Raw genomic sequence first — 17,371 nt, 5'->3', positions numbered from 1 at the left:
AACCAATTGATGGACATTTCAATATTTTTGTCCGTGACTTGCATAGTCCAAACCTAAGAAGAAGAAAAACACAGCATTGATTTTCAAAGGTAAGATAATGCGTATCTTGATTCTTAACACCCATGCCCTGAATCTTCCGATATCAAATAACTAAAATCTTTGGATGCCATTTTGTTCTATGTAGATTTGTATAATGTATTATTGTTTAGTTTGTTTTCTATGAATACAAGAAATGACAGATAGGAGAATTCTCGAGTAAATTTGCCCTAGGCAGCTCTCTCATGTCTAACCCTAGCGTGAGAGAGCTGCCAAAGTACCCCCACAAAAACTCACCCGAAAAAATGACGGAAAAGAGTAATGAGTAGTTCATTATATAACTCCAACAAATTGAAGAAACTAGCAATGCTATGTTCTAAACTTCCAACAAATTTTCCTCAATCATTCAAAGCACTTCAAAAATTCCACACCACAATGCCTTCAATGCTGATCAAACTTTTATATACAAGTAACATTCTAATAACAGGGGTAAAACACAAAAACGACACAATCCGTACAGAATTTCATTCCAAAATTGAAGTGCCAAATTCTTCAGAATTTGAAGGCTGCAAAGCGCAAATTCTAACATCAAATTTTCTGCATTTAGTAACTTCATGACCTGCGGATGAATCTGATTCATCTAACACAAGCGGGCAAGACGATGAAGTGTACTCATCATAAGCATTTCCTATATGGTTACCACACTTGCGACAAAGAAGTTTAGTCCTTCGGCTGAACAACCCCCAAGAACGCTTAGAGAAATGGGGTTTACATTTAAATTCATCAACCTGAGTAAATCTGCTCTCATCGATGTTAAAGAATGATATGATCCCTCGCTTTATAGATTTTCCATACTTATTAGAGCCAATCGTAGAAGTGTTCCGGTTGCTGGAACATAGGTTTAGCTCATACCCACAAGAACCACAGCTGCATGAAAATCCAACTTTCATGTTAAATGTTCTGTAAATTGGCCTGATATTAAGAACTTAAGGACAAGTAAATTGAAATGACTCAGAGTTTTGAATATTTATGCTCCTTTCACAATAAAAACTAAATTTTCGTTATACTCTTAGCACTTCTTACGAACAAGGTCTTAGAAATTTAGAAGTCCGCTATGGTTTGAAGTAGGCTGAGGTAATTGTTCTACCGCTAATCCACTGTGACAATACTTCAACTAGTGTTACTAAATGATAAACGTGGGTCAGTAATTTTAGCAGTGCTATGTTAATTTCCTACACTCCTCCCGCGAATGTAGATAAAATTATAGAATATTCAGTTCGGAGTGTCGAGGCTTGAAGAGAAATGCGAAAATAGGTACCCTTTCTATACCACTCTTTCGGCAATATTCTTGCTCACCACTTACGCATCACCATTATATTGATTATCATTCCGATGAGTTTAAATTTTGAGATTTCTGTAATGCATAGATTAAATCACGCTCATCTAATAACAATCGATCATCCGTCGTGACTCGTGAGTGAGCAAAAATGCACTCCACTGTTTCCTATAAGATACAAAACTAAACAATTGCAATCTCAAGGAACTGAAATTGAAATATCAAAAGCTGCAAGAATGATCCAAGAACTGAAATTTAACACCATTTTTGGCAGTTTTGTCGAGGACCCTTTTCACAGATCTCAAAAAATATTTCCTTATTTGTTTAATCCAAAGAATTTCTGTTGCCAATCAATTTAAACACAAAACAAATCCTGCCAATTCTTTCAATTTTTCACTCCTTCTCCATTAATTAATTAAAATATAATCAACAATTAAATCCACCCAGATAGCAAAGATTCAATTTTTATTTCGATCTATCAAATAAAAATAAAAATTCTAATTGATGAAAAATAAAAAGACTGATCTTAGAGAGAGAGATGGGACCTGTAATTGACATCGGCGCGAGAAGAAGAAGAGAAGGAAGGATGGTAAGCTCCGTTGAGGTAACTGCCTCTGAAAAGATTCGATTTCTCCATCGGAGACGCTGGAAACAACGGCTGAGACGGTGGCGGAGACTTTTCTGAAAATTCGACTGTTTTGATATTACAGTTGTGGGCAGAGGAAAGACAGATGTGGATAAGTGGGATGGCGAAGAGCGTGTCCCGCCTGATTCGGGGGAGTTTAACCGCCAACAGTGGCAGTTGGAGCTGGGATTTCGACCGGATACGACGCCGTATCAGAAACCAGATAGTGGCCGTGTCCGGAAAGAAGAAAGCCGAGATGAATGAATTGCAGAGTAAACAGACTCTGCGGCGTCTTCGATCTCTCTCTCTGTGAATAGATTTCTCTGTGCTGACGTGGACATTAACGGCGAGAAGGCATTTGTAGTTTATGGATTAATAATTTTTTAAATTTAAAATGGGAATAATATTGTTATTTTCTTTAATAATATTGTTATTGTTCTGTCCTATATTTAACTGACACTGAGAGCGGGCCGGCGACACAGAGAAAATATTGAGAGAGAGAGATGTGTTTGTAGTGTTGTGTAAAGAATGTGTTATTTCTCCTACGCAATGCCTTTATTTATAGTAATAAGGTATTTTCTTCCAAGGAATACAAGTCCTAATAGGGAAGAATAATTAGAATCAAATAGAATCTAGGATTTACACAATCATACTTAAATAAGAAGTTTATAACACTCTCCCTTGAGTGTGTAAATACTCAAGTGGATTTGGCATCATGTAGGGTTGAGGAAGTCAACTCATACATGCTTAGTTATATCATGTTGCACCGGATTATGAGCAATATCGCTAGCAGCTTTATTATCACAAGACAACTTTATCGGTTGACTATGTTTGACGCCCAAATCTTGTAATAGTAGTTTAAGATATAAAATCTCAAAAATACGAAAGGCCATACTTCTGTATTCCACTTCTGCACTCGACCTTGCTACTACACCCTGCTACTTGCTTCTCCAAGTAACCAAATTTCCACCAATAAAGGTGAAGTAACCTGATATTGAGGGCCTATCATTACTAAAATCGGCCCAGTCAGCATTCATATAACCTTCAATTCTAAAATGATCATTCTTCTTAAATAAAATCCCTTTCCCTGGACTTCTTTTTCAAATAACTCAATATTCTCATAACTGCATTCATGTGTTGTTTTCCTGGATTATGCGTGTATTGACTGATGACACTCATGGCATAAGCAAAGTCTGGTCTAGTATGTGCCAAATACATTAATCTTCCCACTAACCATTAGTACCTCCTTTTATCGACTGGTGCTTAGTTTAGATCAATATTTAGCTTCATTCCTTTTGCTAAGGGAGTAGTCACAACAGGAAGATTCCTGACTTATTCCTCGATACCTTAATCTCGAGAAAATATTTCAGAGACCCAAGATCCTTTATCTCGAATTTTGTAGATAAATATTTATGCAAGGCTACACGCTCATCCAGCTCATTACCAATAACTATCATGTCATCCATATATACAATGAGTGTTGTAAGCTTTCCGTTTTGACATTTCAAGAACATGTGATCACAGTTACTCTGCTTATATCCAAATGCTCTCATAGACTTGGTAAATCTCCCGGACCACGCTCTTGGGGACTGCTTCAAACTATACAATGTTTTTTAGCCTGCACACCTTTTGTCTATGTATATATGGAATGTTACTCCCTGGTGGGAGTTTCATGTAAATCTCTTCTGTCAAATCTCCATGCAAGAGGGCATTCTTCATATCGAATTGTTCTAATGACCAATTAAGATTTGCCGCCAAGGACAACAAAACACGGACTGTATTGATCTTAGCCACAGAGGCAAATGTATATGTATAGTCAATTCCATATTTTTAAGTGTATCCTTTTGGTACCAGTCTTTCCTTGAAGCAATCCACTGTCCCATCATCTTTGTACTTCACCGTATAGACCCATTTGCATCCCACAGGTTTCTTGTCAACTGGCAAGTCTTTGATCTCCAAGGTAGCACTCTTATTCAAAGATTTCAACTCTTTATTCATTGTTGCTTGCCAACGTGGATCATCTAAAGCCTCCTGCACACTTTTAGGAATAGACATAATAGATAATTGAACTTGATGCCTAGTTTTGCATTTTTGGTCAGCTTCATACGTTTAAGAATACCTCGGTTGACACGGTCAATGAGACGAAGTAGTGGTGGTGCATCCGGGATCAAAGATGATTGATTATGGTTATTGGGACTCAAGTGTGGCGAGATCGACTCTGAGGCAGCTGGCGACACATGGTTGTCTGGTGGTGGGGAAACTGACAGTGAGTTATCTAGCGATGTCAACTTGTCCCTTTCAAGGTTTTCAACATTGTTTCCATGTGAATGATCACCACTTGTCTCCAAGACATTACCACTTAGTTCCAATTCATTCACATCATTTTTTTCATGTGAATGATGACCACTTATTTCCAAGACATCACCACTTAAATCCAAATCATGCACACTATTTGTATTTGGAATAGTATAATCAAGAGTTTGAACTTCTATCTGATTCTCCCCCTGAAGTGAAGACTTGGGATTGGTAAAACATATCATTCTCTTGAAATGCAACATTCACAGTGACAAACAACTTTTTCTTCAGATGGTGATAACAAAGATACCCCTTAACAAAGATACCCCTTTTTATTTCAGGCATACCCCATAAACACACACCGTAAGGCTCGCGCTTCTAGTTTATTTCTTTGCTATTTATATAGATAAACGAAGACCACACAGCCAAACACATGAAGTGGAAGATTAGGAACTGCATGAGCATCAACATATGAGGAAAGAACCTGTAGCGTTGTCTGAAAATCGACTAATTATGATGGAACATGATTAACGAGATACACAGCTAAGGTGAGAGCTTCTCCCCAAAAGGATAGCGGGAGACACGCCTTAGGCAAAAAAGCACGAACAACCTCTAGAAGCTGACGGTTCTTGCATTCAACAATCCCATTTTATTGTTGAGTGTATGGACATGCAATTCGATGAAAAATACCATAATGATCAAGAAAGGCACGAAGTTTAGAGTTTAGATATTCGCCGCCAATGTGACTCATGATAACCTGTATTTGTGACTTATGTTGTACTTGTACCATTTTGTAAAACCACTAAAACAAAAAAGTAACTTCACTTTTGGACTTCATCAAACAAACCGAAGTCATAAGTGTGCAATCATCGATAAAAGTAACAAATGAATGAGCACCACCAAGTGTAGCAGTTTTAGATGGTCCCCAAACATCAGAATAAATCATCATAATAGAAGTGAACTTTTATTCAAACTAGGCGGAAACGAAGTATGATGACTTTTAGCCAGTTCACAAACCCCACATTTAAAGCCAGAAATATCATGTTTAACAAATAGGCTAGGAAACAACCTGTGCAAATAGCCAAACGAAGCATGTCCAAGTTGACGATGCCACAATCAAATCTCTGAAGCTTTATTCCTCTCCCCCTGAATTGCTTCCACTGCAAGAGCTTGAGTCAACATTTGTGTACTGTTCGATATGAGCTTCAAGTAGTAGAGCTTTCCCTTCTTAATACCATAACCAATCGTCTTATGAGTCCGAATGTCCTTAAGAGTACAAAAAGAAGGCCAAAAAATCACAAGACAATGTAGAGTGGCAATTATTTGAGCAACAAATAATAAATTATAGTCAAGAGAATGAACAATGAGTACATAATCAAGATTTAGTGTAACATTACCATTGGAAACACTCACGACAATTTTGGGGGATAGTTTTAGGATCTGTACTTGTCTAGAATCACAATTCATATGTTCAATAGTACCAGAATTAATTGTCCATGTATTCTTCGTAACAAATGCAGAAACCTTTAAAGCCTTGCAAATCATTACTTTCTTGTTTAGAATCTACCTTAGTTTCGGCAAACAATGCACGCGACTTGTTACAACGGGGATCACAAGTCTTGTCCCAATTATTAGGATATTTGTTGAATGTCCTTTCAGGCTACAGTGAGGACATTTGCTAAGCGGACAATAAGAAGAATCTCCAAGACCATTGGACCGACCACTATTAATCTTACTCCCCTGTTCAGTTCGATCAAATCGATTCAGAGGGGTATGAACTCGCATTGCCATTGCTTTAGGTTGAAATAGACAATGCCTAAAATCTCAAACATGTCAGGCCCAACAAAAAAACTATGTAAGCCTTAAAACAATGGCCCAAAACAAAAAACAAACCGATTTAATTTTCTTTTTTCGTTTTTCTTTTTTACTTTTTCTTTTTCTTTTTCTTTTTTTTCTTTCCTTCTTTGTCTTCTAAAACCTTTTATTTTTTTTTGGCATCGGCTTTTAATATGTTTATCTCTGACGAAGGATGCAGACAGTGACGAAGCTACGTGAGGGCAAGGAGTGGCGCCCGCCACACTTAGGAGCGCTGGTTCAACCCCTTCGCTCTCGTCGAAATTCATAGCACCTGTAAAAATTGGTTTTGGCCGGTGCATTGTCTTGGTCGAATTTGTAGAGGAAGGGCAATAGTTTGGTTGGATTTGCAGAGGAATGACGAAGACGGAGGAAAGAGGTTCAAGGGATGAGGTTGGGATTGATGGAACGATTGGCACAGGGAAAGGAGGAAGAAGATAGGTGTTTGGTTTTTATCAGTGTTGTAGATGAAGAGTGAAGATGGAGGAGAGATATCGGAGGTATAGGGTTGGCTTGACCATTGGAGGATGGATTGTGGTGTGGGTGTGTGATTGACGGAGGATAGAGGTTGGAGGAGAGATGGGAGTGGGTAGTGCGTGGTGACTGGTAAGGCTCATTGAAAGTGTGTGGAACATGGAAGGTCTGTGTCTAGGAAGAAGAAGATGAGTGTTTGGTTTCTTGTTTAAGGTGAAAGGGTGTTTGGTTACCAATATAACAAGTGTGCAATAGATGACATGTATTGTATTTTAAAGATAGGTGTTGGACAATTATTGGGCCACTTAATAAGGTGAGTAAATTGTGTATTGGCTGTTTAATTTGGGTGTGAGTTTTAAAGATAGGTGTTGGACAATTATTGGGCCACCTAAGTCAGTAAAAATTGGGTATTGACACTTTACCCAAGTATTATCCTGCTGACCATTTGTTCACTTTTTTCTCTCTTAAAATATTGTGCTAACCCACCACTTCTCTTTTGGTCTTTATCTTTCTACCCCACTTGTTTGTTTACCCATTTCCCCCTTCCTTTTTTTTTTCTTTTATGACCCCATCTTTTTTTTGTGGTTTATTAACTCATTTCTCTCCTTTTTTTTTTTTTATTCTTGTATGTACTTTTATTTTCTGTTTTAAGACTCTCACAGTATTTATCTTAAACTCTCACATTATTTATAAATATTGTATTACTTTTTAAAAACAACGTAAATATTGTTTAATGCTTATTTTACGATAATTTAAATCCATCTAGGCTCCTACCTAGATCTCGCCTAGGCACCTAGCTGCTAAGTTCTAGTCCATTTTTTGACTAGCGCCTAACATTTTTTAGGATCTAATACTAGCTAATTTAAGATTCTTACATTGGCTTTGATATTATAGCTTACAACTGCTTTGGTGAAGAAACTATTTTCTACTATGAATTTTGACTCAAAACTTTCCACTCTCTAATGTGAAAGCACCCGCTTCGCCCCTCCCCTAGGCAAAAAAAAATATTGCAATGGGATCAAGTTCATGTTGCAGACAGTGGGTTCAATCTTGTGACAATTTGAACCAATCTAGGCAGTAGCAGTTTAACTATAGTGGTGAGTTGGTGCAGGTGCGTCCATGGGTTCTGATGGTCTCTTCCGTGCAGATAAGGTAGCAACGACAACAGTTGCTCGCTCGCTGTTCGTTTTAAATACAGATAGGGTAGCAACGACAATAGTCGCTCGCTGATCGAGGGATAGCAATGATGATAGTTGCTTGCTAGTCAAGAGACAACAACAACAATAGTCGCGTGCTGACCAATGACATAGCACTAAACATGGCTGACCCGCAACAGTGTTGTTGCAACTAGGTTTTTTTTTTCTTCGACCTGGCTTTAGTGCCAAGAAGAGAATGCTTTGAATGATAAGTTTATTCTTCTGAGAAAGAGGTATAATATACAATCTTAATCCTAACAAAATAGGGAAGAATAATTACACAATATTACAAAGAGATTTCACCCAGATTACACGGGATCCATCCTAAACTAGGAAATCCTAAATTATAGGAAACTATACAAGTTAACAGTTCATACCATCCGGTCGTAAAGCCTTTGTAGGATGCATTTGAAAGAGAGAAAACTTTATTTCATCATCTTTAAATGGCAAAAGAAGTTCATCATTCATTTCCTAATGGCATCAAGAACTTCTATCATTTCATTCATCACTACGAATCAAACAATTATGTGAAGTAATCCATAATAATATTTTCCTTACCTAACTTATCATCATGCCACATTCCATTCGCATTCAACGGTAATAACAATAATTATGTAAAAAAAAAATTATAACATTAAACATCCAAATGAGCATGTCTAGCTGAAGTAAAATGTGTTTTTTTTTCCTTGGTGGGTTTAGTTATTGTGGGAAAAGGAAAAGTGGTAGTCGTTATTGCATCTTTTATCTCTATATATAAAGGAAGAGGCCAAATATGATGAAGCATATAAAATACTAAATTTTGTTCTTCCCTAATTTGATAATTTTTTGTAAAGTAAGTATGATATGTTGAATCCCACATAGGCCATACAAAAAGAAAAGTAATAATTTAAATATCCTAACCCCACTCTAACTAATACCGAAGCCTTTTGTGATAAACCTCACACCTGACGGATTGTGCAGGTGGTAATTACCAAGTTGGGGACAGTATCGGTGTTGTTAGAAGTGAGATGTATGGCTCGTCTCTATGATAATTCTACATGGTATCAGAGTCGGGGAGCGGGCTTGTATTGTACTGCCATGTGATGGTGGGTCCCCTTGGCCCCGCGCGATGATGGTGGGTCCCTTGGCCCCGCGTGTAGGGTGAGTCCCCTTGGCTCCACATGGTTGCCGATGTGTGGATCTCCCACGTGTGACCCACTAATTGGGTCCCACGTGAGGGGGTGTGTTGAATCCCACATCGGCCATACAAAAAGAAAAGTAATAGTTTAAATATCCTAACCACACTCTAACTAATACCGAGACCTTTTATGATAAAACCCCACACCTGACGGATTGTGCAGGTGGTAATTACTAAGTTAGGGACAATATCGATGTTGTTGGAAGTGGGCCGTATGGCCCGTCTCTCTGATAATTCTACATGATATTCATTGAAAAAGTGGAAAACGTACAAACCAAGATGAGGATAGACTGCATAACTGGGTCTCGATAAAAACCTTGTCGGGGATTTCAACTAAGTAAAAGGAAAAAAGAGTATTCTGCACTTACAAACTTAGAGTTCATTATCCTCAACAAAAGCACTAACAGTAGAAACTTAAGACATCACAAAGAACTATCATGCATAAGCACATTAATGAGAATACCAGGTGGATGCTCCCGCCATTGCGCCTCCAGTTGTTGACCTAGCCTAACCTGAGCTAGCCTATGTGTTACATGGTTTGTGTCTCATCGTACATGGCTCAGTTGTTTAGGAGGAAATACTTGAATACAGTCCTGAAGGACATCAACAATCGCCCCTAACATTGACATATCATCTCCTCTTGGTGCCATCGCTGCAAGGGTCATAGACAAATCACCCTAAACTTGAAACCACACCCCGAGTTCAACCAGTCACCGTCACTAAGAAACCCCCATCACTGTTATGAAGAATCACCCCAAAGCCACCATTCTTCAATCTTTCCTCCCATGACCCGTCAAAGTTGCATTTAATCCATCTCTTACTAGGCTTCACCCACTTCTTGATTGAGGACCTGAGCCTACCTACCCATCTCAAACCATGGAAAAGTACCAGAGGAGTTGCGGCTATGCTCCGCCAACAGTACAAGGAATTTGTCGATGTTAAACACATATAATTTCACTAATAAGAAGTAACTAGTAATTTTTAAGATCTTACATTACTAAAACTTAAATTCTTTTTTATTTATTTTTAATGTTGAAATATAAAATTTGTTTTATAAATAAAAACTACGAAACTAAGTTTAAAGAGGTTACACTTGAGTAGGGTTCACCCGAGTCCCAGATGGACTAAAACTGTTAAGGATTGGCAATTGATTCTGATAAGGTTAGGGTTGTTAAAGAGATCATAATTCATGCTTAATCAACTAAGAAGGAAGTAAGTTTAGAAAGGGACTAAGTTTAGAGCCCTGATTCGAATGGAGAAGCTGATCAGGGTTAAGCTACAGAAGGATGGGTAGGAATATTTTGGGAGATGCGGATGAGGTTCAATCCTAGCAAGACTTTGCCTTGGCAAACCTGTTGATCCTTAGGGCTTTATCTATTAATAGAAGAAGCATCGCAACGAGAAGGAGATCTTCGACTCAACATATAAATCAACACTTTACGTGAAACCCTCTCATACCTTGAGAAAACACTAACTACTCATTAATCCCTCCCAGTTGGCAAATATTCAGTTTGGTTAAACATGTCAACAATGGCGACACACCTTTAGTTTGGTTAAACAACACTGGAGTCGTAGAATCTGCTTGGCCTAGGAGACCTTTAGTTTGGTTAAACAACAATCTCATACCCTTGTTGGTTATTTATCCAAGTCTTGGCGGATGATGAATTCTCTATTCTTTCGTCTCAAGAGGTCATTTTACCAATTTTGGTGAAGTGAGGTGTTCCCAAGTTACGCCTTGTTCGGCACAACGAAAGCCGAATTACTTATTGAACTTCGCAGCAAGATTAGCAACCTTGTCTTCAGGTTAGCAAAACCCTAGGCCGAGAGTGTTCCTTCCTCGATTGTAATCATGGAAGTCCACAATGCGATTCGACACCACCACCACCACCATCACTATCTTACTCGCCCGATTCACCTCAGTGGCAAGTTGGCATGCCCGCATCAACCACAAGAAGGACGTAATTAGCTCTTAGTTACTTGGTATGGGCACCAGGTAGGCTTGGTGGTTTTTAGGGTCAACAAAATCGTAAGGAAATTGGGACATAGGAGGGATTTTTAGGAGGTACTAAGCATCTTATCTTATTAATAGTATTGATAATTGATTAAAAATAATAGTATAGATAGTTGACAAAAAATTATTTTATGGATAGTTGACAAAAAAAAAAAAAAAAAAAAACTAGTTGTACAGATTGAGAAATTTTTCTTTTTTCATAAACTAAGATGCAAGATGTATGTGATTCGCATAAATTAGTCTGTAAGTGTTATTGCTAAATAATCATGGAGTGAACATTGTTTTTAAAGCGCTAGTTGCAAATGAAAACGATTTCCACAATTTGATAGGGGATTCTTGGTGGAGACATGGAAATAAAGTCGTTTATATTAAGTTTCCTCGAAGTTTACACTTGATCACTTCTTGTCCCAAATTTTCTTTGTCAATTAAATGTCAAAATAAATCTCGCCAGTATATTGAGTTTTAGAACGAAAGTCGAATTACTTATTGAACTTTGCGGTAAGATAGCAACCTTATCTTTAGGTTAGTAGAATCCTAAGTTGAGAGTCTTCCTTCCTCGATCACAGTCACAGAAGTCAGCATTGCGGTTCGACACCACCACCACCATCATCAACTTACTTGTCCAACTCACCTCGGTGGCGAGTTGGCAAGCCCCCATCAACCACAACAAGTGTGTAATTAACTCTTAGTTACTCAACCTACGCGCCACGTATGTTTGGTAGTTTTTAGAGTCAACAAAATCGTAAGAAAATTGGGACATGGGAGACATTCCTTGGAAAGACTAAGGTTTTTAGACACTGTCGCATTTGTAGATCCAACTAAGAAAATCTTGTAAGTGATTACAATTTACAAACCTAGCTTAGAAAGTAAACTCAATAGAAGACAATGTCGCATTTGATTGATCCGTTCGATACGGTAAATCGTGTAGGGGATTACAATATACAAACCAAGCTTGTTAAGTAAGTTTACTCAGTAGAGTTGAAAGCTAGCTCATTGCGTCGAATTTCTCATTCTCTTCCTTTCTTTCTTTTTTCTTTTTTTCTTTTTTTTATTTTTATTTTTTTGTGCGCGCGTTGTAACCAATAATCATAGGAATTTAAAAGCTAGTGCAAAATACAGTAACTTAATTTAAGGTCAACATGACCAAGGGAAAATAAAAAAGATCGATGACATAAATATAAAATTTAGAGGAAGAAGTATTTTCTCATACATGATTCAAACAAGTTCGATGTGAGCATCAATGTAGTATTTATCTCTCTCTAGTCTTCTTCATCCACATCTGTGATGAATTTACCAGTTCCGGGATTCACCGCAGCGATGAAGAAGAAGACAACGTTGAGCAACACAAGGGGTTCGATTTCGCTGATGGGGACTCCAGTCTCAATGTTTAACTGGGCTAGAGCTCCCTTCCCTGTAATGATTTCTCCTATTAGGGAGAATGCAAATCCCAACTGTGCCAATCTTCCCACAAATAGCTCATTTGCCTTTGTGAATCCAAATAGAGGACCTATGCATTTGTTACACAACAAGAACTCCTTAGATCATCTAGGTCATGCCACGTAGCACGAATATAAATTACTTCTATATGAATACGCTTTCTCGTTAGACATGTTATGATGTAAAACTATCAATTGATCAGACTTCTACATGTCTAAGATGACACTGTAACAACTTAACATGTGACAAAAGACAGTTACTCTATAATTTGAACATTACTTATCTTGACATGCAAATTAGTTACCTCCTTCCTTGAGTCCCAGGGCTGATTTCAATCCTTTGCCTGGAGGGATCACTGCCCCTTCAATTCCAGCGGGCGGGTCATCGACGAATCTACCACGGTCACCTAGAGCTCCAATGGCTCCAAGCAGGGTGAAAAGGATGAAGAAGAGAAGAAGGGGTTCAGCTTCATAGATGGGAATTCCAGTTTCCAAATTCAATTGGGAAAGAATCCCTTTCCCTGTAATTGCTTCTCCCAACAATGATGCCTGTAACGTTTGCACAGAAAGGCTCAGAACAATAAATAAATACATAAATAATACAATTCTACAATTTCATGCTTCTACGAATTCTCATCGTACATGACGTCCATTGTTTTATATGTTATATATCAAAATACTTCATAAATACACACATACACACACAAAAGGGCAAGGCTTGTGACTGTTTGGCAGTCCTGTGTGAGGGTTTACTATTTGTATATCTTCAAATGCTTCATCATGCTAGTTATATGATCATCTAAAAATACTTCGTTCATGCTAATTATATGATGGTCTACTATAAGAACACGATTAAGAAGCTTTTTATACTATTTTTACTATTTAATTAGACCAGTATTTTGCACCATGAATTCTAAATGAAGTGGCATTAGAGCACAGCGAGAAAGGAGAGGATTATACAGAAATTTGTTGGTTAGATAAGAAACAATTTTTTCTAACATAATTTGGAAGATGTTATCAGAGCATGAAGAACTGATTGGGTGGCAAGAAGACAGTAAAAAAGGTTTTCTCGTACTCGAGATTGATTATTAATATGTTAAGATTTGATAACATAGCTATGTAGACAATTTGTTACACTACTTTGGATCAAGCTGTTAAATGAAGAAATTTCCTGATGTCCAATTTTCTTTATTACCTAACATTTTTTTGTTATGTGTTTCAATTCAAAGCTTGTTTTGGAGCTCAATAATTTTAAGCTTTTTGTTTCGAACGGAGTAGGTTTCATGCTCCATCTTGTTCATCTATCTTTCAATTTTCAAATTTGCTTTATTGTAAGCGGTAAAATTTATGTCCCATGACAAGATGTAATTTTTTATTTAATAAAATTTCCATTGTGTTGTCAAAGTTGTTTTCTTTTATTTAAAAATTAAAAATTAAAAGTTAGGCAACTCAAATCCTATATGGCCAAGAAAACATTTATCTAAATTTGTCTACACACCACCACAATCCAAGCACACAATTTTGCTGTGTCACTTAAAATATGTGTTACAAAGTACTAACATATTCTGAAGATAATATAAGGTATTATATTTTCTTTCGTACGTGGTAATGTAAAACAAAAAAAATAGAAACTCGGTGTAAAAGTTGTCTCAACTTATCAATAGTGCTCAGATGAGTAATGTAATTGAACTAATTGTCACAACTTCATTCTGATAAGCACCCAACAAACTAGCTAGTTTAAAAAATGAATTCTATTCACAAACACACAAAGTGAGATTATAAGAACTTATAACAACAAAAGGAAAATCATATATAACTGAAAAGTAAGTTTAAAAATAAACAAAAACGAGCAAGAAGAAGATTAATGTCTTACAGCAAAGCCAATCATGGCAACCCGACCAACAAAGAGCTCATTTTGCTTGGTGAAACCAATGCCCCCAGAGGTTCCAAAGATACCGTCTTCAACCTTAGGCTTCGGCGGTGGTGCCTGTAAATTTGTGGTTAACTAAGTGACGTTTTAACTACAAAAATAAAAACAAAGAATGAATGTACGTAGTGTAAAAGAAGTGAAAACCTTCTTGGCAGGAGCTTTAGTTTTCGATTTGAAGAGAGCGACAACGGTCGAAATCCTTGTAGACGACGACGAGGCTGAAGAGGATGAAGGGAGGGGTCTGAAAACAAGTTGAGAGAAAGACTTAGGCCTAAGTCTTTGAGCTTGTACTTGGAGTAAAGGGTCTGAGGACTTCAAGTCCACAACATGGCCTGAAGACACACTACTAGACATGAGAAGCATGGTTTGAGCCATGGTTTTTTTTTCTTTTTTCTTTTTCTTTTTTTTTTTTTTTTGTGCTAGGGTTTAACTTTGCTGTTGTTGGAAGAAGATTATCTTTGTTGCTTCGGGTGGAGAACTGGAGGTCTGCGTGAGAGTTAGAGCTGGTTTAAATCGAGAGAGATGTGGATATGGTGTGTGTGTGAGCAACTGATGGGCAATTAAAAAGCCACGTCTTTGAGTACTTTGTGATGTTGAAGATAATGTTGGAGCCTACCACAGTGCAATAACATCAACAAATTATAAAATAGTCCACAAACTTTGGAACTGACGCGTGTAAAATTTTAACAGGTTGGATTGATAAGGTGAAGATCATATAGCAACACAGCATAACAACAGAATATTCAATTCAATTGTTGCAGAGTGTGGCCATTAATGTGATTTTGTAACTCATGTGTTACGGGAAAAACTTGACAATCACCAGTTCATGCATGTGCATGTACACTTTTTCTATCTCTCTTGTAACTAGGCCTGGTAATTCTTGACATGACCCAATAACTCGATACGACACGACACGACACGAAATTAACAGATGTTCGGGTCGACACGATAACGAAACGGGTCGTTATCGGGTAACCTGATAAGCACATGTTAAGATAACTGGTTGTTTCGAGTATACACGTGGGTAACACGATACACGATAAGCAGAATATTAATTTAATAATTTTATAACCCTAAAAAAATACTATAATTACTATATATATTAATTTAACAATTTTATACGCCTAAATACTATAATAATTATATATATATATATATATATATATATATATTAAATTAACTATAATAATTATAATAATTATATATACTATAATAATTATACCCCCAAAATATTAACTATAATAGTTACATTTATATATATTAAATTTTAAATTAAATTTTATACCCCTAAAAACTATAATAATTATACATACAAAATAAATAGATTTAAATCTACTTAATAAATAAATAAATATATATACACACACACACCATTGAACTTTATGGGATACGAATTATACGAAACTAATTTCAATGATTCAACCGTCAAACTTGTTTGTATATGCTTCGAGATCGCATCAGCAAAAAATTACAAAAAACAAACATTCACATATCAAGTAACGAGACAAAACTTTTCGACGGTTATAAACGAAAAATCACGATTTAACGGTTATTTTAACTCCGATTTTGATGATTTTTTTACAGCTACACTCCTTGACCCTATATAAATACAATGAATGAATTCGATCATCAATTTAAAATATTTACACTAGTGGATACCACAAAATTTTATGTTATACTTGATGAAAGTATGAATAAACTCTTAAGTGTTAGTGAATCGATTGTTTTGATGGGATACGCATTCTACGAAACTAGTTTCAACGATCCAACCGTCAAACATGTTTGTATATACTTCGAGATCGCATACACCAAAAATTGCAAAAAACAAACATTCAGAGATCAAGTAACGAGACAAAACCTTTCGACGGTTATAAACGAAAAATCACGATTTAACGGTTATTTTAACCCCAATTTTGATAATTTTTTACAGCTACACTCATTGACCCTATATGAATACAATAAATGAATTCGATCTTCAATTTAAAATATTTACACTAGTGGATACCACAAAATTTTATGTTATATTTAATGAAAATATGAATAAACTTTTAAGTGTTAGTGAATTTATTGTTTTGATGAGATACGCATTTTACGAAACTAGTTTCAACGATCCAACCGTCAAACTTGTTTGTATATGCTTCGAGATCGCATACGCCAAAAATTGCAAAAAAAAAATATTCGGAAATCAAGTAACGGGACAAAAAATTTCGACGGTTATAAACGAAAAATCACAATTTAACGGTTATTTTAATTCTGATTTTGATGATTTTTTACATTTACACTCCTTGACCCTATATGAATACAATGAATGAATTCGATCTTCAATTTAAAATATTTACACTAGTAACAAAATCTTATGTTATACTTGATGAAATTATGAATAAACTCTTAAGTGTTAGTGAATCTATTGTTTTGATGGGATACGCATTCTACGAAACTAGTTTCAACGATCCAACCGTCAAACATGTTTGTATATACTTCGAGATCGCATACGCCAAAAATTGCAAAAACCAAACATTCAGAGATAGAGTAACAGGACAAAACTTTTCGACGGTTATAAACGAAAAATCACGATTTAACGGTTATTTTAACTCCGATTTTGATGATTTTTTACAGTTACACTCCTTGATCCTATATAAATACAATGAATAAATTTGATCTTCAATTTAAAATATTTACACTAGTGGATACCACAAAATCTTATGTTATACTTGATGAAAGTATAAATAAAGTTCAAATGTTTAATTATGGAACCGAGGAAAAAGCCATTGTACAAAAACCCACTGCCGAGTAGCAAGTTGCTGCACAAAAGCCCATTACCAAGGAAGAGGAAACTACACAGCAGCTTACTGCCAAGCAACAAGCTGCTGCATGGCCGCCTATCACCAAGCTACAGGCCACGAAGCGACAGCCTACTGCCAAACCTGAGAGGGAGGAAGACACTATTCCCTTTGAGGAAATCAGAGCACATTCCAAGGTGATTGATGATGGTAACCAATGG

At 36.6% G+C, this 17,371-nt stretch overlaps 2 protein-coding genes across 2 annotated transcripts; both read right to left on the bottom strand.

Moving 5' to 3' along the window:
- Nucleotides 1-410: 410 nt before the first annotated feature.
- LOC126631072 (uncharacterized protein At4g08330, chloroplastic-like) lies at nucleotides 411-2,358 on the bottom strand. The gene is made up of 2 exons (XM_050301234.1): nucleotides 1,918-2,358; nucleotides 411-963 (listed from the first exon to the last, which is right to left on the bottom strand). Exons 1-2 carry the CDS (start codon nucleotides 2,007-2,009, stop codon nucleotides 561-563), a joined length of 495 nt encoding a protein of 164 aa, XP_050157191.1. The 5' UTR covers nucleotides 2,010-2,358; the 3' UTR covers nucleotides 411-560.
- A 9,800-nt stretch (nucleotides 2,359-12,158) lies between these two features.
- On the bottom strand, nucleotides 12,159-14,876 carry LOC126632904 (photosystem II 22 kDa protein, chloroplastic-like). Its single transcript, XM_050303435.1, has 4 exons — nucleotides 14,515-14,876; nucleotides 14,314-14,427; nucleotides 12,746-12,989; nucleotides 12,159-12,511 (listed from the first exon to the last, which is right to left on the bottom strand). The coding sequence occupies exons 1-4, from the start codon at nucleotides 14,743-14,745 to the stop codon at nucleotides 12,264-12,266; spliced, it is 837 nt and encodes a 278-aa protein (XP_050159392.1). The 5' UTR covers nucleotides 14,746-14,876; the 3' UTR covers nucleotides 12,159-12,263.
- Nucleotides 14,877-17,371: the final 2,495 nt, after the last annotated feature.

This window comes from Malus sylvestris, chromosome 8 (assembly GCF_916048215.2).
Source record: "Malus sylvestris chromosome 8, drMalSylv7.2, whole genome shotgun sequence".
NCBI classification, from domain to species: Eukaryota; Viridiplantae; Streptophyta; class Magnoliopsida; order Rosales; family Rosaceae; genus Malus; species Malus sylvestris.
The sequence above is the reverse complement of the archived record's forward strand: the minus strand, read 5'-3'. Positions and strand labels throughout refer to the sequence as shown.